Here is a 26,795-nt window from a genome sequence, read left to right on the forward strand (position 1 = left end):
CCTTTTTAGGGTGATTTTTTTTGACTCAAGTTCAGTATTGACATTTGTCCATCTGACAATTTCATCTTGAGTCTTCAGGTTGTAGACCTCTCCTTCGTCATTATCTTTGATAGTATTCCCTGAGCTCTCTCTTTTCCTTCCATTGCTGTTCTCTGCCTTCTATCTGAGTCCCTTGACTCCCTTCAGTCCAATTTACCCACTCACTACATATTGACACCTATCTCTAATCACATTGGCAATTAATTCTTCATTGATTTACACACAAGTTGTTCAAAATATCCTGTAATGAATTCCAGAGAGGCAGGTTGAAGGTAGTGCATGGAAGACCAGGCTTGGCTATCAGAAAGATAGCCAAGTTCAAGCCCTGTCTCTGATACATACTGTCTATGTGACCATGGACATGTCTAAGTGCCTCTAGGGAATTTTCTGTGACTTAAAATTACAGAGAAGATCTCCAAGGAAGGAGCTTCCATCTAGGATTAGCCTACACTAAATAAATCACAGGTCCATCCTATCTATCATCTATCTATCTATCTATCTATCTATCTATCTATCTATCTATCTATCTATCTATCTATCTATCTATCTATCTACTTATCTACCTAATCTATCATCCATCTATCTGTCTATTTCTACATAATATATATATATGGACCTGTGATTTATATTAATATAAATAGCCCCAAACAGCAAATTATCTTTACCTTTTTATGCCTGTCTGTAGATAGATAGATAGATCTAATGATCTGGATGGACCTGCAAATTATATAGATAGCCCAAAACAGCAAATTATTTTCTTCTTCCTCCTTTCCTTCCTTCCTTCTTTCCTATCTGTCCCAAAGTAACACAGGAAGGTGAGGCTAATTTGCTGTTTTGGAATGCTACCACTGAAGACACCCTATTTTCACACCTTTAACCTATAGTATAAGAGTTGGCAAAAAGTGGGTTACTTGAGAGAAAATCTTCCATAGTAGGTAATAATTTGGATTTCTCCAGTGCAGACTTTTACCTTCCATGTAAATGAACAACTGATTATTAATGATGACTAGAGAGAATTGATGGGTAAGGGGTAAGAGCAAGGAACTGGAGAGGCTAGATTGAAGGGGTTTGTGGTCCTAGATAAAAGAAAGATGGAAAGAACTCAGAGGTGGGAGGCAAAGGAAAATGAGTGAAAGAAGAGAGAATTGAGAGTTGAAGCCCATGACTAAGAAAGATCTATTACTTAGAGAGTCATGATGAACTTCTCATAAGGACAAATCTAAATCCTGAAGTTGGGTTCAAAAAACTCACTCCGTGAATACAGGATGAAGAAGGCCAACCCTGGCTTGGTGATAATTAGGGCAAAACCCCCCACAAAACTTCCAGGTCATCTAAGTAAACTCCAGTTCAACATGAGTCATCAGTCTGACCTAGCACCCCAAAAATCTAATGCACATCAAAATGCATTAACAGAGGTCTGGTATCCAGAGTGAGAGGGACATATTTTTTTTTTTGCCTTAGAACGTATCTGACCCAGCTCAGGACCCTTTGTTTTAGAAGAAATAGTGACAAATTTAAGTACATTTAGAGATGGTAGCTAAGTTGGTCAATGGTCTCAAAACCATGGCATAGGAAGATAGTTTAAAGTAATTGAAAGATGTTTAGCTTGAAGGAAAGACTTGAAGGGGACATAATCATAGGATCTAGATTTAGAATTAGAAGGAAGAACAAACATCTAATCCATTTCTCTTACTTCTCAGGGGAAGAAACTGAGGCACGGAGAGGCTAATATTTTTTTTTAAATGCTTGGGAGGTTGTCACATAGAAGAGAGAGTAGATAATCTATTTTCAGAGTAGACTATGGAACAGTGAGTAGAAGTTGGACGGAGGCAAATTTTGGCATGATTTGAAGAAAGACTTCTTGTATTGGAGTGATTTACAAGTGGAGTGAGACTTACGAGACAGTAGGTTCCCCATCCTTGGCTCATTATCTTCAAATGGATTCTGGATGATGACTTGTTAGTATGCTCTAGCTAGCAGTATTGCCTGGGTTGAACTGAAGTAACGTTCCCTGAGGTCCCTTCCAATTCCTAGATTCTATGATTATATAGCATGGCTTGGGAAACATGTCTGCCTAAGTTGGGGAAGAAATTGGGAAAGCAGACTATTGCTCCCTTGGTAGCCAGAACGGGAACATTCATGGGGCATTTCAGCCTGGGCTATGAGTAGCAGGTGGGGACAACTGGGTAGGGAATACAGACTTCATAGGGAAGTATAGAGAGAAGAAACTAGATTGAAAGTAGACAGAGACATCCAGATCAAAGACAGCTCATTGGACACCCAACTTCTAAACTAGACCAAGCTGGTCTCAGTTCCCTCCTTTCTATATGTCTTCTATTGTTGCCTATAAGAAATGTATGTCCTGGTCAATTCTCATGCCTGGGATAAGGTAGCTTTCATTGTTCTAAAGACACTCAATCTGAGGAGCTTGTTCAGGATGGAGGACTTATGAGAGAGGAGAACAGGGATGTTCTCAAGGCAATAACCCCAAGAAAGAAGTCTAAGCCTTGAGTGATGGTATCAGAAGATATCAAAGGCATGATTCCTAAGTGTGGAATTTTCCTCTGGGTCATCAAGAGAGCCTGGAAGCAGGTTTTGAGGGGGTTAGTCCCCAGGGCTCTCTCAATCTAGGGACTCCCAGGAATCAGAATATTTCTCCTGAGGAATACTTACCCCTGGGCTTCCATCCAGAGGTGCCAAGGGGTAATGAGCAGGGACACACAGGTTCACTGGAGCAGTTGTTGCCTTCTTCATCACTGTTGCTAGGTACCTGTTGCCAGAAAACATGAAAAGCTGTATTAGGAGCTGAGGTGAATAAGGTTGACCCTGGGGTACAGTGACAAAGAGAGGCTAAGAACTTTTACCTGGCCCATGCAGAAAGTCTGAGTTTACTTGCTATCAGCCAGGGAACTATGATAATGGGATGCAGGTTCATGGCCTCTATATTTTTTGAAATGTGAAGTACACATAAACCATATGCACATAGCATGGCTGACTTTAGAGTCAACAGATTGAGTGTTTTGGTTTTTTTTGTATACAGAATGCTAGGACTGATAGCTCTCTATAGAGACAGAAATGAGGTTAGAAATTCCACAATGTGTCTAAAGCTTCTTATAGGACAAACCACGGATTTCTCCCAACTAGATCTGTCCCAAGGGGTTCAGGACACAACTCTACATAGGCTGCTTGTGGAAATTAGGATTCTCAGAGAGAGGACAATCTGATTTCTTTTGCCTTTTACAGTGAGGGCCCCTTTCTGTCATCTTACTCAACAACCTGACCCCTCAACACTAGGGCAAGGACCCACGTCCCTTTCATTCCAGAATTCTCTGCTCACCTCCTCCAAATCCATGGAGTCCTGCTGCTCTTCAGTGAACCTCTGGGGGGTGTTGTGGGGCTGAACTGATCCTACTGACCTCTTCCCCAACTCTTCTTCAGTGCTGGCTTGTTCTAAGGAACTGATTCTCCTCCCTTTGATACCTTGGTAGTTCCTTTGGAACAGTCGTCTTCTTGCTTGTCCTTTTGTCCCTCCATGATACCTCTGCCCCCTGCAAGGCTCCAGGGAACTGTTGACATCCTGATACTTGCTTAAATGTGTCTCCTCTTTGGATTGCTGGCCCCATAGTTCTCTTTCTCTATTCCAAGTCTTCTGTTCCTTTGCCTCTGTTTTCCACTCCAGATCCCCTCTGGTCTGTGACTTTGCCATCTCAGTGTCTGTGCAATGGAAGGGCTGTGGAGTAGATGCCTTCCAAATGTGTGGAGTGAACACTGTAGGAGGCTGGATGGCAATGTGGGTGTTACCCCATTTAGTGTCTCTCTCTTCTTCCAGATCTCCCTTGTCCACAGGTTCTTTCTTCCCTGTATCTCTGCAGTAGGAGGACTTAGGGATAAGTTCTTCAGTTTGGAGAGGTGATGGAATCCCCCACTGAGCCTCTGCTCTGGAGCAGAGGTCTGAGGTAGCCTTTCCTCCTGATTCCACCTGGAGAGCAAGCCTATCTTCTCTCACCTTGTCCATCACCTCCCATACCACTTGATCTAGACTATTTCTTGTAGTTGAAGCACAAGGTGGAGATGGTACATCTCGAGGAGTTGTATACAGGCACATCTTGGATACTGCTCTCCGAAGGCGCTCCACAGGGGATCGGGCCTCAGGTTCTGGGGGAAGGACCCGGATGAGAGGTGCATCGGCAGCACTGGGCCAGAACAATTGGGATGGCATGAACTTCTGGACAGGAGTCTTGGACACATAGGAGTAGAGGCAGAAAAAGGCATCAGCGGTGGTGGCCAGTGTTTGCACCTGCTTAAACCGACCTGTGGGCACAGTGAGGGAAGGATGTGAACATGGTGATGAACCATCAGTGACTTCTGGGATTCCCTTGGAAACCTTCCAGGAATGATCAGAAACAAAGAAAGGGTCTCCTGATCAGCTTTAGGGACTGGATTGGGAATTCAGAGAATCTCAGAGTTGTCAGGGTTCCCAGAGGTCATCAGGTTTAGTCTGCTTCTGAACAAGAACAATCTCTTCCACAAAGACCCCACCAAGCAGTTGTTAAACCTCCTGCTTGAAGGTTTCCATTAATGGGATACTCATCCCTTCCTGAGGGAACCCATTACACTTTTAAACAGCTTTGAGTATTAGAGAAATTTTCTTTTTTGAGGTGATATTTACTTCTCTGTAACTTCTATTAGCTGCTCCAAATTCTATCCTCTGAGGCTAAGCCCAGTGCTCTATGTACTGTGCCATTCAGCTATCTCCAAACACTGCAACCCCCTCAAACTATAACAGCCGATCTATCTTTCCTGACCCTAGTTCAGAGATAAAGGACCTAAATGATATCCAGAAAGGCTGCCATGGTATAATGGAGCAATACATAGTATTGACAGTAAGAGCTAGGTTCAAATCCCTGCTACTTACTATCTGTATGATGTTAGCCAAGTCACATTACCTCATCCCCTTCACTTTCCTTATCTGTACATTAAGAATTTGAATTCAGTCCTAGATTATAAACAGACCTTAAAGAGTCCAGTTTAGAGGCAAGGGAATGTATGGCCAAGAGAAGACTACCTGAAGCTTAGAGCATTCAGCCCTGGGGGTTGCAGGGGAGAGTGGGATAGACTGACCTTCAATGACACTTACTGGCCAGCATCAAGCAGGGGTCCTCCATCTCTATCCTTCGCACCTGAGCCTTCAGGAAGACCTGAAAGTCAATGCCCTTTGCCTGTGAGGGGGTGGTGAAGAAGCGGGCAGGAATCCGAGCTGTGTCTCTATGATTGTCTTGAGCAAAGCCCAGACTGAAGAGGACATCCTCTGCATCCTCCCGGACTTTGTCCAGAATCTCTGAGATGCTGTGGAGAGAGAAAGATGGGGCCAGTGAAGGCAGTCTGCACCAATGAGTTCAATCACAAGGTGTAGAGAAAGAGAGAAAGAAAGAAAGAAAGAAAGAAAGAAAGAAAGAAAGAAAGAAAGAAAGAAAGAAAGAAAGGAAGAAAGAAGAAGAAGGAAGGAAGGAAGGAAGGAAGGAAGGAAGGAAGGAAGGAAGGAAGGAAGGAAGGAAGGAAGGAAGGAAGGAAGGAAGGAAGGAAGGAAGGAAAGAAAACATCCCTGGACTCAAAATCAGATATGTCACCCTGATCCCCTTTTCATCTCAGCTCCTATAATTCCCAGATGGGAAAATCATCTCACCTCTCAGAATTTAAGTTTCCTTACTGGTGAAAGCGGTTATACTACCTAATTCACAAGGCTGTTGTGAAGAAAGTACTTTCTAAATTTCACATGACTTAGAAACCTAAGCTCATGTTCTTTCTCTGCCTACCCTTGCCACTGAATTGCTTGTGGGTAGGAATTAGGAATTTGGTTGTCCAACGATTTTATCAGTAAAATAATTCCTTATTCTCAGGATGTGAGTTTGTATCTGAGCCTTTCAGATATCATTATCCCCATTTTTCAGACAAGGAAACTGGGGCTCAGCAATGTTAAATGATTGGTTTGGGGTCACACAAATGTTAAGGTGTGAATGCTCTTTAAAAATCAAATGTCTTTCTATAAATTTTTATTTTGACTTGTTTAATTTTTACTGGTATCTTTAAGACTATTTATTAACTAGTCAACTCTCAGTTATCCACAAGAAAGTCCTGCAATGTTGAAATCTTAGAGCTGCCTTCTCAAGACTAACACTCAAGAGGTGTCTATTTTTGAAATTGAAATCAAAAAGTTGGGCAGTATCTTCTTTAGACACATAGTATAGGGCAGGAAATGAGTTCTGATCATTCTTTCTTTGTTAATTTCTATTTGTCAGTTGATGGATGATTATTTGAGCCTCAGGAAACAGACTCTAAAAGGAGACTGAAAAAAGGAGAAGGGAGGCTCAAAGTGGCCTGAAGATTTTGTACCCATTCCCCTGCCTGCTATGCATTTCCTACCTTGAACTAGTCTTATTGGTCCCACTGGTCATGTTGCTAGATGCCATACTGCAGCCAAGGTTGAGTATATGTTCTGGCCTGGTTGTCTCCAGGAAACTCCTGCAAGGATTAGAGCTACTGTCATCAACCTCTCTCCCAAGAAGTACCACCTCTGATAACTGCTCCCCAGGATATTCTCAGAAAGATGGATGGCAGTGGTGATGGTGGTGGGAGTATTAATCTAATTGCCACCTGAATCCCCTTCTGAGTATTCTCAACTCCCACTGGGCCTTCCAACTCCATATCTGGGCATCAACTCAATTCCATCTTAATATCCTTCTTCTCTCCATCTGGCTAACTCAGGGTCCACATAGATCCCTTTCATCCTCCATTAATTATTTTCATTCCCTTTTAAACAAACCCATTCCTTCTGCTGGATATTTCTCATTTCTAGACTATTCACCCTATTAGCATGAGTTTCTACTGGCCAGATGACTCATGGGACCTCACTTGGTATTTTTGAGTTCCATGGAGAAAGGTGAGGAAGCTATTTGGAAAGGTGGTATTTTGGAGGTGGGATGGTAAAGGTCTATGTCAACAGGCTAGGGTAACATGAAGAATGTATATTTGGGGTGTTCTCCAGGAGAGATGGAAGTATTCTGGGCCCACATGTTTGGTTTTCCAGGCAAGGCACCCAGTTTCCCTGAGATGGCCTTCATCACTCACCTGGAAAGGAGTTTACCATTGGATGCTAACAGAATTGCTGAAGGTTGGAGAAGAAAGGAAAGGAAAACAAAAAAACGGTGAAAAGAGTGATCAGAACTTTCCATATTGTCTCAATTTGATTGGCTAGCCTTTCTTCTCGGTTCCTTTACCTTTACCTGGACCACCTTTCATATTCCCATTGTTTGTCCCTGGGAGTCTCTACTCTCTCCCTATATCAGCTTAATGAGAACATCTAGGACTTTCCCAGAATATCTATGAGGGAAGGTGTTGCTTGACCAATGTATACCTCTCTAGAGGCAGGAATTATAGAATCTAAGAATGTTGGAGCTGAAAAGACCCTAGAGATCAGCCAGACCAAACTATTCATTTTACAGATGAGTGAGGCCACAAGAGATGAAATAATCTCTGTGAGGTCACACACTGAGAAAGTGGAAGAGATGAGCTTCAAATCCAGGTCCTCTGACCTTAGGGCCAGATATTTTCCCATCTGGTCTCACCAGAGCCCTTGGAAGTAGATGAGCTGAGTTCAAGCCTGGCTATGTGTCCATGGGCAGGTATGATGAGAATGATTATGGCCCACATTTATTTAATATTTTACAAAGTAGTGCAAGTATTATTATCCATACTTGACAGATAAAGAGACTGAGGCTGAGAAAGGACTAGTGATTAGCTTTCAGTTATATGTCTAATAGAAACTAGACACAGGTCACTCTCATGGCTCTAACAGCTGAGAATTGAACTCATGTCCATTGATTTGAATCCAGGGTTTTCTTCATAGTGTCAGGCTTTCTCCAGGACTGAGATTGGATGTTCTATCATAGCTTCAATAGCATGGGACCAGGCCTGCTCTGGGATACTTGAGCTTGGGCCTATCTAGAGATAATAAGTTTCTAGGGTCCAGATTGCGGACAATGCTCAGCTTAGATACACTCTTGGTCTTGACCTATCATAATGATGATCAGAGAAAGTCCAAGGGAAAATGGTGAAACAGGAAATTGATCAACCCCTCATCTTCTCAGGGCTAGTGTCCCTTTCCCTCCCTGCTAAGGTTCCCAAGCTATTCCATCTCTCCAAGAAAGTATCTGGTAAGTCACTTTGCCTCTCTAGGTCTCAGTTTCCTCATCTTTAAAACTGAGGTGTTAGAGGAATGAATCCTAAAATCCCTTCCAGGTCTGGCAATCTGTGGTTCTGTTGTAAGATTAAGTCCCCAGAAGGTGACTTGTATTAATGTATCACTCCTTCAAGAACAATTTCTTTTTTTAATTTTTAGAGACAGACATAGGGATCCAAAGGACTGTATTTCTAATAGCAGAATTTCAAAAAGGTGTGTGTGTGTGTGTGTGTGTGTGTGTGTATTTGTGTGAACTGAAGGCTTTTCTTCATCCTTCAAATTTCACAGTGTTGGTAGTAGCCTCTATTAATCTAAAGCAGAGAGATGCCCCAACACCTCTCCAGAACCCATGTCTAAGCCTCTGCTCTTGATAAACCCCTTACACCCCACCCTGGGCCCTTTGCTTCTTACCCTCTGCTCCCAAGGTGAGGTCATCCTCGAAACTGGCTTCATGACTGGGACATCCTTAGATATAACCAAGAAACCAAGAGGATCTCAGTCAAAGGAAGCTTGTTTTCCCAAGACACCAGTAAGCAGAAGGGATTATATATGTACATACATGCACACAAGATCATGATACACAAAACTGCACATAAACTCAAAAATATGTATGCACACTTATACACACAAATGAAACACATTCATATTTAAATATACACAACTGCACACACAGTCATATGTAACTAAAATTTCCTTTCCTCTACTCACTCTCCTACCTCCATACAATCTGTCACATAATTACATATACTGCTCCTTGAGAACAGGGATTATCTTTTGCCTTTCTTTGTGTCTCCAGTGCTTAGCACAGTACCTAGCACCTGCTTAATAAATATGTATTGACTGAGTAGTGATATGAACAAGAATATGTTATGCTTTCATTTAGAAAATGAGCTATTTGTACGTGGAGAAGATCCAGCTCATTCATGCTGTGAACGATCAGTAATCCCTTCCCTGAGCTTCCAGGGATCATTGGCATATATTTGCAAGAAAAATTATTGTTAAAAAAAAATAGATACAATACACAGTCCGGGAAAGAGAACAAGGGAGGAAAGAGATTTGATGCTCACCACTATGGATGGACAGGCCAGGCTCTTCAGGAAACCCTTCCTCTGAGGATCTGAAATACAGAAAGCTGGGGTTTGTGCCACTTTACCACAGAGATCACAGAATTTTCTGGGAAACTAGACTGCTGTTCATGCTTCTCCCAGGTTAATTAGCATTTCTATGTAATGATCCCCAGCCCAACATTTCTAGCTCTAGTCTCTCTCCTGAGAATCCACATCACCTACTACCTTCTGGAGATCTCCAAGTGGATGTCCAACAGATATCTAAAAAGCAAACTCATCTTTCCCAGCAAGCTCTCCCCTCTCACCAGTTTCCCTGTTGTTTTCCACAATACCACCATCTTCTCAATTACCCAGGCTCACAGGCTCAGAATTATCTCTGACTTCTCCCTTGCCCCAAGCATGTAGTCTGTTGCTGTATCTTGTCATTTCCTTTCACAATATCTCTCATTATATGTCCCCTTTCCTTCACTTACACAGCCACCTCTCTTGTTCAGACTTTTATCACCTGGACTATTGTAATAGTTTTCTGCATTCCTTAAGTTCTTTCCAATTCATTCTCCATTCATCTGCCAAAGTTTGGTCAGTTTGACCACATCATACCCTACCCCTACTAAAAAAATAAAATCACTTCCTATTATTTCCTAAGTCTTTCCTGCGTTTCTTTTTGTTTTTTATTTTACTCATATGAAATCTAGGTTCTAGTTTCACTGGCCTTCTTGCTGTTCCTAGCATATGACACTCAATTTCCCATCTCCATGCCTTTACACCGATCATCAACCATGCCTGTAATACTCTCCTTTCTCACTTTCACCTCTTTGTTTCATTGGCTTCCCTTCTGAATCAGTTCATATCCCATCTTCTACAAGATTACCTCCTCTCTACTCTATTTATATTTGGTATGTTCTCCCCTATTAGAATGTAAACCTCTTGAGGATGTGGCCTGTTTTTGCCTTTCTTGCACTTAGCACACTTGTTGACACAGAGAGAACTTAATAATACTTCTTGATTGACTGCCAGGCTTCCCATGTTGTGCAAGGAATGTCCAGGAGTATTTGCTTCATATTTCTACTGAGTTGACTCTTGCCCAGACTAATATACATATATATGTATATATATTTACAGGTGCATACTTATATACATATGTGTGTATATGTATATACATATATGTTATATATACTATGCATATACTTTTATAATATACTACATATTATAATATACTACCATCATCTTCTGTTATCTGTTTTCCTTACTTCTATGTTCTTTCTTCATCATGGAACAATATGAATGTACAACATTATCTCCATCCTATAGCCAGACAGAGCTTCTTTATGTGGGGCATTGCTAAGCATTGTGTAAAACAGCACAGCTGCTACCCTATGTTACTTATAATTTCATATTGTTTAATACATGTGAGTTAGTTTTTTTTTTTAGTGAAAAGATAATTTCCCCTATGGAAGGAACCTCACTTATATACTTTATTTTAATATATACCCATATTTGTTGTTTTACACATTTTGCACATAGTAGGTCCTGAATGAGCATTTGTTGAATTGGCTTTGTTGAATGATGCTTCTTTATATCTTCCATCACATCTAGTAAATTTCTGAATACACAGTACACAGGATCATAGGATTTTCAATTGGAAAGGATTGTAGACATCATCTTTTCCATTCCTTTTGTTTTACAGATGAAGAAGCCAAGATTCATAGAATTTAAATGACTTGCCTAACATCACATGGATACTAAGGAATGGGAGTAGAATCTTGACTGATCATCGGGAAAAAATCAGAAAATAACATTAAAGGTATGGTTGTGAAGCAGACCAGAAAATTTAGAGGTAGTGACCTAAATGACCTAGCATGGCTTCATGATCACACAGAACCAACTTCATTTCCATTTGCATCAGGTTTACTGGACTAGAAGATTAAGGGGAAGCTAGTGATATAGATGAACCAAATTTAAATGAAGCATTTGACATCTCAGGCTTCCTCGAGGACTAGATGGGGAACTATGGGTTAGATGATCATATAATTAAGTGGTTTCAAAACTAGTTCAATGATTGGCTCCATATGGAAAAAAAATTTCAGATCTATAGATAAGGGAAGAGTTTATGACCAAGCAGGAAGTAAAATGGATAATTTTGATTACATGAAATTTAAAAACTTTTACACAAACAAAACCAATATAGTCAAAATTAGAAAGCAGGAAACTGAAAAAAACATTTACAATAAGTTTCTCTGATAAAGGTCTTATTTCTCAAATATACAGGGAACTGAGCCAAATTTACAAAAATAAGAAACATTCTCCACTCGGTAAATGATCAAAAGATATGAACAGGCAGTTTTCAGAAGAAGGAAGAAAAGCTGACAATAGTCATGTGAAAAAAACTTTCTAAACTCACTAACAGAGAAATGAAAATTAAAACAAAGCCTGAGGCACCACCTCACATATATCAGCTTGGCTAACATGACAGAAATGTAAAATGACTAATGTAGGAGGAGATATGGGAAAGTAGGTATGCTAATGCACTATTGGTGGAATTGTAAATTGGTCTAACCACTCCGGAGAAAAATTTGAAACTATGCCCAGGGCTTATCAAAATGTGCATATCCTTTGAGTCATTAATACTGCTGTTAGGTGTGAATCCCAAAGAGGTCAAAGAAAATGGAAAAGGACCCATATATTCAAAAATATTCCTAGCATTTATTTTGTGGTGGCAAAGAAATGGAAATTAAAAGGATGCCCATTAATTGGGAAATGACTGAGCAAGCTGATTGTGCTGGAATACTACTGTGTTTGTAAGAAATAATGAAAAGAAGGGTATCAAAAATTGGGAAGACTTATGTGAACTGAGGCCAAATAAAGTTAGTAGAACCAGGAGAACACTGTATAGAATAAGAGCAATATTGTAATGACTCACAACAATTCCAAAGGATTCAATGCAAAATGCCATTCACCCTCAGAGAGGGGAACTCTGAGTGCAGTTTCAAGCATTTCCCTCCACTTTCTTCATTTTTATTGCTTTAATTTTTTGCCTCTTGGCTAATCTGGAAATGTGTTTTGCATGACTTCACATGTTTCATGGGGATTAGATTGCTTGCCTTCTCAACAGGTGGGGAAGGGGTTGGAGGGAGGGAGAGAATTTGGAGCTCAAAATTTTTAAAATGAATTTAAAAAAAGAATGACTGACTCCAAAAAATCATCACTAATGATGTGAAATCATGAGAGGTGAAAGTCTCTCAGAGAGTAGCCTGGGGATTTGTTATTGGTTATTTTCCCATATAGCATTTTTTACTATAGATCAAGGCCTAAATGGCATGCTTATAAAATTTGCCAGTGATAACTATTGGAAAAGGCAGCCATCATATCAAATCACAGACATGGTGGGAGAAAATATAGGCTAGAATTCTGAGCTGAATCTAATGAGATTAAATGTAATAGAATAAATAAAAATAATCAACAGAATATGGGGGAAGTATGATTAGATAACAATTCACCTAAAAGATAACTGAGACTTTTAGTATACTAAAACCTCAAAATGAGTCAATACTAAGTGAGATATAGCAGGTCAAAAAAATGTCCTCAGAACTCCCAAAGGCCCAAGGCCCCAAACTTAACCTAATCTAATCTTTGGCTACATTAAGGACAGCAAATTATTCAGAATGAGGGAAGTAGCACTCCTACTACATTCTGCCCTGGTCAGTTCAATTCTTATGCCATATGTTAGAAAGCACATTGATATGTTGGAGAGATTCCACGGGAGAAGAATGAGGAGTACAAGTGGCTTCAAAATCTTAATGTCTGTGGAAAAAAACCAGGAATGTTTAGCCTGGAGAAGGCATGATAGCTATCTTCAAACATTTGAAGATCTGTCATTTGGAATCAGGCTTGTTCTGCTCAGGGTCAGAGGGCAAAAGTAAGAGAAGATGGGAAATGCAAAAGAACAGATATAGGAGGAACTTTCTAATTGTTAGAGCTACTTAAAAGTGGAACAGACGACATCGAGATATTATCAGATCCCTCTCATCAGAAATCTTCAAACAAAAACTGGATAAGCTTTTTATGTTGTTGTTGGTTTTCTTGTAGAGGGGCTTGTCAGTCAGGTAGGGGTTAGAATGGATGGCCTCAGAGATCTCCTTGAATTCAAAGACTGATTCCATGAAGTAACACAGTCATCATTCAAACCCAGGCCTACTGACTCCACATCCAGTAGGACTTCAATATTCTTATGTTGACATAAAAAAAATTGTCTCTTCTGTGCTTTCTAAAAATTTTTCATTTGTATATTTTATTGATCCTTTTGTCTTTTCCATCACAATCATTTCATGATATATCCTGCCCATCACAGAAACTTTCTTTTCAACAAAGGAAAACATGAAGCACAACCCAATCTACAGCTATTTAAGGTCATGAGATTTAGAGTTAAAAGTGAGCTTATACAGCATATCATCTAGGTCAACCTACTCATTATTCAGAAGAAGAAACTAAAACTCAGAAAGCCAAAATGCTCAAGGTAGAGCAGAAGCCAGATTATCTGCTTCCAAATCCAATTTTTTTCTACTATACCATGGAAGAAGGAAATGCCAAAGATATCTTCCAGCTCTATGGCTATGACTATATCCATGTTTATGTCCAATGATTCATCTGTTTGTCTATGTCCATTGTCACATCTATGTCTATGTCAATATTTATTTCTATGTCTACATCTACTATTATGTCTGAGATTTCAAAAATTTATCTTGAACACCTGACCTAGTTCTACTCCTAACTTCCCCATCACTACTATTTCTAGAAAAAATTCTTCTCTGATATGTAATTCTTAGTGTCTCATTCAGTACTCTTGTCTATTCTCAGCTGAATTATCCTTCAGGCAAAAGTACTCAGGTCTCTGTCTCAACTTTCTTTATTTCAGCCTACAAGGCCACAGAACAAATAAAAATGACACCTGTGAATTCCAAATCAGGGTCACTCAGTCATAGCTCTTCACTTCAGCTCATAGTTGTAATTCTAATCCCTGTTCCCAAACTCATCCCAATCCCAAACTCAAATCCTTACTTATATCTTAACCTATAAAATTCTAGGCCCATACCCCATCCATTAGTCCCAACCCTAAGCTCTAGTAATAAAAGTAGGATAGACCTTCACAATCTTAAGCACTTTCTTATAGTCTTTTCCCAAATTCAGAAAGTGAAAATTTAGGCTAAAAGTCAAAGAACTTGTCTTTCTCCCACTTTGGATTGCTTCTCACAGGTCTTAGTTCTGTACTTACCCACAGTCCTGAAGCCAATCTTCAATCTTATTTGTGGGACTCTCTAAAGAAGTCAGAAATTAAGTCAGCAAGAGAATCAAAGGAAACTTGAATCTGTGTCATCTTTTTCCTTTACCCCTTTCCTACATTCCTCTACCTGCCTCATTACCAATAGTCACTCAATTGAGTCTCAGTGACATGGAACTTTTACTACTTAGATTTATCTTTTCTTCCTAAGATTGAGTGAAATAAAAGTATGACCTCCCTTGCTTAGGTTGGATGACCTCCCCAAGGTAAGCTAAGTGACTACCTTGGAAAGTAGGGCAGTGTTTATTCCCAAAGAAATGGACATAGAAAGACTTGCCCAAGGTCACACAGAAATTCTGTCATTGAAACAAAACAAGAATCCCTAATCCCCTGACTCCCCATACAATACTCTTTCCATGATATGTTACAATAAATCAGATTAGTTCCAGCTCAATAGTTCTGAGGGTTGAACTCTCATATTTTGGTATCTTACTAATGCCTCCCCATTGTCAGATTCCTTAAGACTTATTCCTTGCTTCTCCTTCTGATCTGTTCCCATTCATTCATTCACTCGTTCATTCATTTACCAAGCACGTCTTTCACCATCTTCTATAGGCAAAGTATTGTGAAACTTCTGCCCGATGCCTCAGCTCTTCTTAACCTTCTGAAGTGGTCAAAATGAGGCTCTCACAAGTCTACACTCTGCCCAGCTATGTCTAGCATTATTTCCCCAGAGGAGCCTATTCTGATGGCCTCAAGTCCTTTTGGATGCCTAACTTCTCCTCACCTTCCAAGAAGACATCATCCAGGTTGGGGGGCTCAGGGTCTGGAACATCTTGCAAGACAGCTGCTGCCTCCTCCTCTAGAATCTGTGTCTGCCAGTTGTGGGTCTTCTGCAGCCATGCCCGTCGCTTTTCCCAGGATGTGGGGCTGAGAACGGAACCCTCCATGGCTTACAGTGGGACTTCAGAGCATTCCACAGCTATAGCAAGGTTGACCTGCAAAAGGAGCCACAGTGATACCCATCTGACCAGCCAAGAAGCCTCTACTTCCTAGTGACTCACCCCATTCACCCCCACACCCCAGGCCACTGAGATCCAATCCTCCTCCAGAAGGAGTAAGGGAATTGGGGGAATAAAGGAGACTAATTCCTCTTTCTACAATGTCTTCCAACATGAATTTTCCCTAAGTATCTCCCTTATTACAAACCATTTGCTTAACAATTGCTTCTTATATGGGTAATGATGACAAAATAAAAATGGTGAAGAAACTGATGGTGGCTAAGAGAACTATGACATAACTTGACCTTATATTTCCATCAAACCTTGCGGTTTGCAAAATAAGTAGTGTATTGTGCAATGTTTCACTGAATTTTTATAACTCTCTGAGGTAAAGGAGGTGGTTATTATCACTGTTTTTTAAAAGTTAAGAAAAGATTGTTAAGAGAGACTCAGTGACTTCAGCTATAAAATGAAGAGACTGGACTAGGGAGTCTCCAAGGGCCCTTTTAGCTCTCATATTCCAAGAGTTCTAGACTCTATGGCTTGCCCCATAGTCACGCAGCTACTTAATGGCAGAGTTGGGACTATAAACTAAGTCATCTGACTCCCACTCTAAGATGCATTCTTCTTTTAAAAGTGGCAATGTGGAAACTGTGGATACAGGGGCAGCCTTGGGGGTCAGGAAGATGGTGGTTCAAACTTTAACTTTGAAAGACACTTGCTATGAGGCCTTGGGGTGGTCAAAGCCTCCTAGTATTCCAGGAGATTTTAAGGAGTGGACAGATAATTGATTTATGTCAATGGAGGGAATTTCCTGTTCCTGTTGATCAAATTACAAATCTGAACACTACTCTTTCCAATTTCCCTCCCTACTCTCACCTTCAAAAGAAAAATATAAACCTAAGAGTCAACGTTTTGAATTAGTGATGACTTACATGCTATAATATGAAGGGCCCTGAAAGGGTGTTCTTTGAATTATAGAATTTCTTTTCATAAAACTTGAAATCCCCCTACTAAAATTCATTATTTTGAGTCTTTTTTATGTCTTTCAACATAGTACAGATGTAGTAAAGAAAGCATTAGACTAAAAATCAAAAGACCTGGGTTTTAGTCCTGGTTCCCACCACTTGGACTCTCTATGCCTTGATTCTCTACTCTGAAGAATGGGGAAAATGATGATTCTGATTTCTACCTCACAGTGTTATTGTGAGGACCAAATGAGATAATGTAAGTATCAGGGCAACAATCAAGTACCCTCCAGGCATGAAAGGAAAAGACTCTCAGAAAAATAATGCCTTATCTAGCTGTCAGACAGTGGAATAGAATCATAAAAATCTTATAATTGGAAGTTCGAAGTTTCAGATTTTCCCTAGATTTTTCATGGTGCTTAGAACAAAAGAAGTATCTAACAGTTGTATTTATTAAGTAGTTAGATGAGAACTTTCAAATTTAAAATATCCCTCAGTGCCCCTTGAGTTCACATGGTTTAGGAACTATGACTCTAGTCACCAAATTATCAATTTAGCAATGGAAAAGATATTTGAGATTACCCAGTCCAACATACGCATTTTATTGATGAAGAAACTGAAACATAGTTTGTGATTTTCCCAAGTTTACACAGCTTAAAAATGACAGACATAGGATTTGAAACTAGAGCTTCTGCCTCTAAGTACAGCATTTTTCCCACTGTATAATGATGTCTCCCCTTAGTCCATCTAGTCTGAACACCTAAAAACATCCTATACATATCCTGACAAAGGGCCTTCAAACCACTGCTGGAAGACTTTCCATGGGCAGGTCTGTTGCTCTGAGAAAGAATATTTGTGGCAGAGAGAGGTAGTTGCAAAGGTGCAAAATGCAGAATACAGAGACAGCTGTGCTGAGAGATAGCTAAGAAATAAACTGAGAGATAACTCTTATCTCCATCAGGTCTTCGAGTAGGAGCCATAACTATGTGGGGGATTACTGCTCTACCTCATAATGGGGGTTGGCTAAAGATCATGAGGCCAGGCATGGGCGTGGATGTCATTTTGTGTTTCTGTGTGTATGTGTGTATGTGTGTGTGTGTGTGTGTGTGTGTGTGTGTGAGAGAGAGAGAGAGAGAGAGAGAGAAGAAAAAGAGGAGAGAAGGGGGAGAAGAGGGGGGAAGAAGACAGAGAGGGGAGAGAGAGAGATGAGGGAGAGAGAGAAATAACAGAGGAAAGAGAGAAAAGGGAAAGAAAGAGAGGGGGAGAGAGAGGGAGAAAAGAGAAGAGAGAGAAAAAATGGAGAGGAGGAAGGGAAAGGGGGAAGAAAGAGAAGGGAAAAGGGGGAGAAAGGAAGGGAGGGAGAGAGAGATAAAGAAAAGGAAGAGATGTCTGTGTCTCAGGGCCTACATCCCTGATCTTCTGACTGCTCCATTCTCATCATTGCTCTGTCATAACCTGGTGATGGTGAACCAACTATCCCTTGGGACAGCTCATTCTACTTGTGGACAGCTCTAATTGTTCAGAATATTTTTATGAAATTGAGCTAAACATTCCTCTTGGCAAATTTGACCCATTGGTTCCAGTTTTGTTGCCAAGTAGAACAAATCCATTCTTTCTTTCACATGACAGACCTTCAAATATAAAATATCTCATGCCTCTAGGTCTCTTTTCCAGGTTAAACATTTTCAGTTTCTTTAACAGATCTTTGTATAGCAAGACTTTGAACTCTTCCATCATCCTGAGTCACTTCAGCAACTCACTTGCTTTTGGACACAGCTTCATAAATGCCAAAAACTGGATGGAAATTCTAAGTTTATAGGATCCTACATTTAGAGCTACAAGAGACATTAAAAGCTATCAAGTCCAACCTTCTCATTTTATAAATGAGGAGACAGAAGCTTTGAGAGGTTAAGTTTCTGTCATATAGACAGTAATTGTCCAAGGTAGATTATGAACTCAAATCTTTCTAACTCCAAGTCTATCACTCCATCCACCACTTCTGATCATCTAGTCCAATTTCATTTTTTTTTAACCTAAGAGATGAAGAAATGGAGATATAGGGATGTTTTGCATCTTGTCCAAGGCCATCATACACTGTCTAGCAGAAGAACAGGGGCTCAAATTTAACCCTCCTGAATCTTAGTCCAATGTCCTCTACCATTCTTGTACAAAGCTACTCCTCTCACATGCTGGATCCAGCTTGTCAGCATTCTTCCTTAGCTATGATATATTCAGAACTTTATCCAATATTCCAGATAATGAAGCTTAAGAGTGAATGGGTACTTTTGGCTATAGTATCACACTAATGACCCATCTTGAGTGGGTAGTTCATGGAATTCCCCAGGATCTCCCTGCATGAACAATCATATGATGCAGTCATGTTTCCCCCATCCTGTATTTGAACCTATCTGTGAGATCTTCCATTTCTCTATATTAAGTTTCATCTTATTAGGTTCCGCCCATGGTTTCTGTCTGTCAGCATACTTTTGAATACTGATTCTATCACTGAATGTGTTAACAATCTCCTGTAGCTTCATGTCCTCCACAAATGTGATAAGCATGGTCTTTATGCCTTCATCTAAGTCCTTGATAAAAAAATTGAACAGCTCAGATATAGCTTTTCTTTATCAAATATTTCATAATAGCAGCTGAAAGACCATGTGAGAGTAGAAAGAAGCCAGACTTGGGTTAAAGAGAGGAGGTGGTGGTAGCAAGCTGCCTGGATCTCGGGGCAGAGGTATCAGTGGTGCTAGCACCAAGCTGCCTAGTTAAATTGAAGACCATTCCCATCAAACCTTTCAAAACTAATACTTAAACCTTGTTTTTCTTTATTATTAGAGGAAATGAAGATTTCCATTGCAGATTCCAAAGATCTCAGCCCTTTCTCTTCTCTTTTGTGTTGGTTTTCTAGGGGAAGAAGGAGCTGGGTGCTAGAAGCCTGGGGAATCTAGAGTGGATCACTTAATTCATGGCAACATTCTGGAATCATCTATTCATGGAATTTCAGGGAAGACCACACTGCAATCATCAAACCTAAGTAGAAATGGCGCCATTCCTGTTGTTCAGTTGTGTCCGGCTTTTTGTGACCCCATTTGGGGTTTTCTTGGTAAAAATACTGGCGTGGTTATCCCTTTCCCTCTCCAGCTCATTTTATGAGGAAACTGAGGCAAACTGTTGCTTAGGGTCAAAAGGATTCCTACTAGCCATTTATTGACTAAGGAAACCACATATTAGCAATATCTACATTCTATTCTATTTTTATTTCTTTTGTCAAATATTTCCCAATTGCATTTTAATGTGGTTTAGACTTCCAAGTGTTTGAAATCTCTTCACCACAAGTTTTGATTTAAGTATCTGGGTGTGAACTCTGCAAAAACTGTCTGGCTGCATGTTTGCATGCCATAAACCATCCCCAAGAAGACCTTCATATCCACCTTTTGGGGTTGCAGGAGAGATTTTTGGGGGAGAAGCATCTGATAGAACAATTCTCTGGCGTGAGAGACGACGTAGAGGATGCTAGAGTTTTTCAGCCCACTATAGTAAGGGTTCTTAACCATCTTGCCAATTATAATTGGTTTCTTTCGTAATCGTATATATTTTATTTTAAGCATTTAAAAGCCAAATTCCAAAAAGGAGTTCATAGTCTTCACCAGACTGCTGAAGGACTCTGTTGCACAAAGAGATTAAGAGCCTCTTTTATAGGGAGGAGGTTGACAGGAGGGGGTTTTCTACAGCTAATACTTAATTTCTTTTCAGCCTCCACTCCTCCCATTCTCCAGCCCACTCCTTCACCCTCAGTATAGGTATAGAAATTCTGAGGCTTCCCTCCTTGGAATATCAGCCTCTGAATTCATACATAAGAAAGAAACATGGTTTAGCTTAACGTGTACTAAATTTTGAATCTGAAGGTCTGGGTTTGAATCTTGTCTCTGGCACCTACTAGTTGTGTGACCTTGGGCAAATCCCTTCAAATCTCTGATCCTTGTTTTTCTCATCTATAAAATGGGAGGGAAGAAAAGGGTTCTTTCCAACTTTAGATTCTAAAATTCATTAAGACAAACCAGATACCAAAAAAACAAAAACAAAAAATACAGTAATCCTCTAATACATTTTCCAAACAAGTAGAGATAATTTCTGGATTATATATTTTGACCTGCAGCTTTATTTGCATCCTTTATTTAGTCTGAGCCATCAGATCTCTTCCGTCCTTCTGTTACCATACTTAGAATAGCCCCCCTCTCCCTGTTTGGCACTTTCCCCCTCATTGCTCTTAAGTGCCAATCAAGATTACTTCAGGAAGTCTTCCCAGATTTATCACCATAATCTCTCTTCCCATAGTCTCATCTTTCTCCCCTCTGCTCATGCAGTACTGCCCAGTAAACACTTACAGTTCCCTTTTTGCTGTCTTTGATCATTCATTTCATGGTTTCAGCTTCTGGCCCTTTGTTGCCGGTCCTTGGCAGTGAGATACCTGGAGAGGGAGGAGGAGCTCTAGCAAGCCATGCTAAGCACAGCCAGAGACTCCGGTACATACAATCAGTGCATTGTTCTGTAAGTCCTCCTCCCTGCCAGGACCAAGGGAAAGGAAAAGGACTGTCTGGTTCTCCTTCAATATTACCTCCCTCGAGACTGCCATTTAAAAGCAACTTTTCCCTCTATGGTTGCCCTCATTATTGGTAGACTGTGGGAAAAGAGTGCTATTGGAAGAATGGTGGAGTGGAGGAGAGGGAAAAGAGGGAAAGAAAAGTTGACCAAGAGAACCAAGACCTAGAATTAGTGCACTTACAGATGCTTCATAAATGTTTGGATTAAATTAACCATATTCCAGAGACACTCCCTATCCAAACTCTCAGCATTAAAGTCCTTAGTGTGGTTTCTATTTTTGAAAAGAAGGATCTCAACTTTCACTGTAGCTATAGGTCAATGGATTCATGTTTAATCCCCCAGCTGGCTACTGGGACATTTACTGAGAGACAAAGAAGACTGCAGTTTGATCTTCACTAGGATAGTTTTTGTAAAAGATCCAAGCTAGACAAGTGGTCACTCCCAAAGTCTTTCTAATTTCTAAGAAGCAAAACGAACTTACCATTAACTGAATGTTTAAGCTCCTCTAGTAGAGTGAGCAGATTAATTTTAGGTCAAATTGAACTAAGCTTCAGCTAAGTGGTCCAAAGGATAGAGTATGGGTCTGGAATCAGGAAAGACTTGAATTCAGATCCAGCCTCAGATATATACTAGCTGTGTCCCTGCCTACCTGAGTTTCCTCATCTATAAAATGTGGATAGTAATATCACCTGCCTCTCAGGATTATTGTGAGGATAAAATGAGATAATATTTGTAAACTGCTTTGCCAACTTTAAAATGTTATATAAATATTAGCTATTACTATTTATAAACAGCTAAGTGGCACAGTGAATGTACTTAGCCTGAAGTCAGGAAGACTCATCTTCCTAGGTTCAAATCTGGCCTCAGATATTGACTTACTATGTGACCCTGGGAAGTCGCTTAATCCTGTTTGCCTCAGTTTCTTCATCTGTAAAATGAGCTGGAGAAGAAAATGGCAACCCATTCTAGTATCTTTGCCAAGAAAACCCCAAACACGATCATGAAGAGTCAGACATGACTAAAATGACTGAACAACAAAAATTATTATTATATTAGAGAATTTTATAATCACATTCATCTATTAACTACATCTCCCTTGTTAACTCTCCTGGTAGATAGTTAGCTTTCTGAGCATCAGGGATATGTTTTAATCCTTTATTCTGCAACCTGAGTAATAGAATTTTGCTTTATACCCCACAGGTTCCATAAACACAGGAGGAGCCAGCAGGACCACAACTCATATCTCAAAGACTTATTCAGTAAGTGTAAATATCTCCATTTTGTGCTGATAAAGTCAGACAGGATATCATTGGCCTTTGAGACAGGGGAGCACTTTGTCCCCAGCATTAGCCTCATAAAGTAGAGTTTTTGTTTTCATTGAACTTCTTGGAGCAAGACGTCAAATCCATTCATACCATAGTGAGGTGGGAGTGGGGTATTTAGCTTAGAGAATTAGTTAGATTCCTAACTGTTTTTCTCGTACTATGGACCTCTTTGGCCATGATCTGTTGAAGCCTATGGATCCTTCTCAGAATCATAGTTTTTAATGCATAAAATAAAATTCAAAGGACTGCAAAGGAAACTGGGGTAGCTAGGTGGCATAGCCCTAGGCTTGTAATCAAATCTGACTTCAGACAGCTTACTACTCTCTGACCTTGTTTGCCTCAGTTTCTTCCTCTGTAAAATGAACTGGAGAAGGAAATAGCAAACCACTCCAGTATTTTTGCCAAGAAAATCCCAGATGTGGCCATAAAGAGTCAGAAAAAACTGCAATGATTGAACAACAACAAAAGAAATCAATATCAATATTGACATTGATACAGTTATCAAAATGCTTAAAAAGTTAAAAATGCTTAAAAAACCAAATTCTCATGCCCTCCAACTGAAGAACTCCGGACTTAGAGATGTGAGCATAGTCTTCAAATATTTGAGCACATCTAGAAGAAACAGTGGGCTTGGTCTGCTTTGTCTCAGTGGATGGAATGGGGAACAGTGAATGAACATTATAGAAAGATTTCAGCTCCAAGAAAAGAAAAACTTTTAAATAATTAGAACTTTCCACAAGTGGAATGAGATGCTTGAGGAGTTTCTTTATCACCTGAGGTCTTCAAGAAGAGGACGAACATTCATTCTGGGGATATTGTAGGGGGAAGTCCTGCTCAGGTAGGGATTGCCTCTTTTCACACTCTGAGACTCTGTGATTCTTAATTCCTCTGTACTGCAAGACTCCACAGAATGACTAAATTGGAGATTGGAAGAGACCTCAGTAACCTTCTATTCCAAATTGTACAAGAAAGGAATCTCTATTATAATATACGCGAGTGGTCATCTAATCTCTGCCTGAACATTTCCAAGAAAGGACAAGCCACCCCTTCCTACCCAGATACAATCCATTTTGGACAGCTAAGATTGTTATGAAGCTTTTCTTGATATCACATTTAAATTGAGCACTTTGAGACTCTTCATACATTTCTCTCATTTGTTACTCTAGGGGTAGGCCTAGATGTGATTTCAGCAATAGTCCATAAATGTGCCTGAGAGAATCCTACAGGGACTGGGAAGGTGGTTTGCACAGATAACTTGTTCTTTTGGAGCTGTTCAAGGCAATAAAGATGGGAAAGAAGGGTCAGGGAGCATTGTTTGACTGGAAACTCCTGGGGCTAGCATGCCTAATTCACACACACACACACACACAACACACACATACACACTTTCTCTCTCTCTTCCTCCCTCCCACTCCCTTTCCTTCTCCTTCTTCCTCTCTCTCTCCCTCTCCCTCCCCCATCTCTGTCTCTGTCATTTTTTGTCTCTGTCTCTCTCTTTCTCTTTCTCCTTTTAATTCTCATATTCCTTCACTTCTAGTAAATTGGGATGGCTAGACTGGAGGAGGAAGGGCTATGTGATGACTTGCCAATAGGCTTCAAGTCCATTTTGGAGTTTTTTTATGTTCTTTAAACCCACGAAAGATCAAAGAGACAATGCTTGCTTTCCTTCTGTGTTCAACTTTAGCTTTAAGAGGTTCTAAAATTCCAAGCAGTTGGTTAGGAGGGGAGGGTTCTTCAAGAATCTTTGAGGCATGAGGATTGTGGATGGGAAAAGTGATGGGAAGTAACCAGGGCTGCAGTAGGGGTCACAGGAGGGCTTAAAGTCAGAGCTGGGGTAGTGTGGGAGAAATAGACATCATTTTGATCAATATGGATTCTTCTTGTTGACATGAATTAAAACTGTCTTGATGTGCCAGGAAGGGTGATGCCCATCTGACTGTGGGGGGTGTCGATTTGTCAAAAAATAGTGCTTTATGATAGAAAAAAGATCTAGATTTGGAGTTACAAGACCTCTGTTTCCTCATCTCTAAAATGGGACAAGGCGTCAATGAGATTATTTATTCTAGATCCATATTACATGATGCTAAATGGGAATGAACTTACACTAGAATGTTCTTCTAGTCCTAGTTCTATCATCTTTGCGACTTTAGACAAGTCACTTAACTGTTCTGATGCTCAGTTTCCTCATCTATGAAATGGGGACAATAATACATTACTTACTTCAGAATAATGTTGTGAGACTTATATATGGTAATGGAATAAAGTACTCTGTGAACTCTAACAGAACTCTGTGTTATTTGGAACTCTAGTTGTTGAGAAGGAAGAATTATTAGGGAAAACATTGGAATGAAATTCTTCCAGTGGAAAAAACAGTAGGCTAGAATTCAGAAGACCTGGATTTGAATTACACCTCTACTATTAACTCACTGCGTTGGCCTTGGACAAGTCAATAAATTGAATTAGTTTCTTATTAAATTCAGGATCAAATATAAACTTCTCTGACATGTAGAGCCATTTGAAACCTGCCCCCTTCATGCCTTTCCAATCTTCTCTGGTCTGCTTGCTTTTTTCTAGATTTCTTGCTTTTGTACTAACAAAGGTTAATATCCTTTGGCTGGTTGTCCCCCATTCCTGGAATGCTCTCTCCTCTCCTCTGCCTCCTAGTTTCCCTTCTTCCACTGGAAATAGTATGGATAGTGTGCCCCAGAACCAGGTGTGAGAAAATTTGTAAATAGGAGTCAGATGTTGACCAGGTTACTAGTGGCCCCCATGTAATGATACCTACAGGCAGTGAATGACAAAACCATGGTGGTAAGATCAAATTATATCTTGTACCACATGGATTATGAAATTAGAGTTCTCCTTGGTTTCAGTTTTGCAAAGAGATATTCCAGAGTGGTGAGTAAAAGGGTGATCTGGGTAGGTGGGTTAACTGTATTGTGACAGCAGCAAGATGTTGTAGACATAGTAAATTCTTGGATGTGTTAAATAGAATGCAGTCTGCCACTGAATAGAAAACCTTTATGGATAATCTGCAGAACTATTTCTTTCTGGATGTTTTGACACAACACATAATGAACACTTAATAAATATTTATTGAATAGTTGGAGGTATGAATGAATTTTTTTGGCTTAAATGGGCACTTTCAGCTTTTTCCAAGGAAGTGAGATGGATTGGGTCCCTGAATTTTTATCATATAGCGAACAACACAATCCCAAACACAATGACATGTTTAGCAAGAATTTTTCAATTTAGTTCAATAAGTATTTGTCAAGTTTTCTATTATACTCAAGAGGCTCTGTTGGGCACTCAGCATGATAGTACCTAGCTTCTGATATCCCATTCTAATAGGAGGGACAAGATATGATCATAAATCAATATTCTACAAAATAGAACATGAAGGCATAAGACAAGTACAAAGTACTATTCAAGGACTGAGGAAGAGAAGCTAATTTTCAAAGGAGGCTGGAGTCACAGGATCATAGCGGGATGGGACTTTGCAGTTCATCCTTTGATATTTGAGGAAAGGTGACTGATGTAAGTAAGTGACAGAACCGGGGCTCTCTCTCAGGTTTTATGATGCTAAATCTGGAAAGCATTTCATTCATTCCTTCACATGGCAATTTGTAGACATCCTTTAAGCAATGAAGAGTTTAGACTTTATTCAGTAGGTCATCACAGGACAAGCACTAAAAGGTTTTGATGGGTGAAGGAGAAACATGACCAGAACCATGCTTCAGCATTATATTACTTGTGTAAAGGATAGATTGGAATTGGGAAGAGCCTGGAGGCAGAGAGACCAGCAAGGAGTCTGTTGTGATCATCTAGATGAGACCTTGATGAGCAGCTCTATAATTTGGATTGGAATGGAAGGCCTAATGGCAGAGATATTTTGGAGGTAGAATGAATGGGATTTGGAAATTAGCATGGGAGTAATGGTGAGAGAAATGGAAAATTTAAAGAACATTCTGAGATTTCAAATCAGAGTGAGGGGGGAAATGGTGATGCCATTGACAAAAGTGTGTAGGTTGGAGAAAGGAATCTGTTGGGAGAAATTATGTTTGTGTTTTGATGAAGATAAGGGAAACCAAGTATAACTTATATAACAATGATGATGATGATGACAGTTACCATTTACATAGTGCTTACTTTGTGCCAGGCATAGTATTGCACATTTTGCAATTATTATCTCATTTGTCCCAACAACCTTGGGAGATAGGTGCTATTATTATTCCCATTTTACAGATGAATAAACTGAGCCAAATGGAGGTGAAGTGAC

At 40.0% G+C, this 26,795-nt stretch overlaps 1 protein-coding gene across 1 annotated transcript in view; it reads right to left on the bottom strand.

Moving 5' to 3' along the window:
* The window catches only part of TESPA1 (thymocyte expressed, positive selection associated 1), a 42,451-nt gene that overhangs the window by 6,052 nt on the left and 9,604 nt on the right, over positions 1–26,795 (bottom strand). The window contains exons 2-10 of the mRNA XM_072654939.1: positions 15,405–15,615; positions 14,612–14,654; positions 9,343–9,392; positions 8,687–8,740; positions 7,165–7,201; positions 6,460–6,558; positions 5,177–5,385; positions 3,377–4,350; positions 2,713–2,809 (exon numbers count right to left, since the gene is read on the bottom strand). Coding sequence (XP_072511040.1) covers positions 2,713–2,809; positions 3,377–4,350; positions 5,177–5,385; positions 6,460–6,558; positions 7,165–7,201; positions 8,687–8,740; positions 9,343–9,392; positions 14,612–14,654; positions 15,405–15,567 — 1,726 coding nt within the window. The 5' untranslated portion in view covers positions 15,568–15,615. The remainder of the gene's footprint in view (positions 1–2,712; positions 2,810–3,376; positions 4,351–5,176; positions 5,386–6,459; positions 6,559–7,164; positions 7,202–8,686; positions 8,741–9,342; positions 9,393–14,611; positions 14,655–15,404; positions 15,616–26,795) is intronic.

Source organism: Notamacropus eugenii, chromosome 3, assembly GCF_028372415.1.
Source record: "Notamacropus eugenii isolate mMacEug1 chromosome 3, mMacEug1.pri_v2, whole genome shotgun sequence".
NCBI lineage: Eukaryota > Metazoa > Chordata > Mammalia > Diprotodontia > Macropodidae > Notamacropus > Notamacropus eugenii.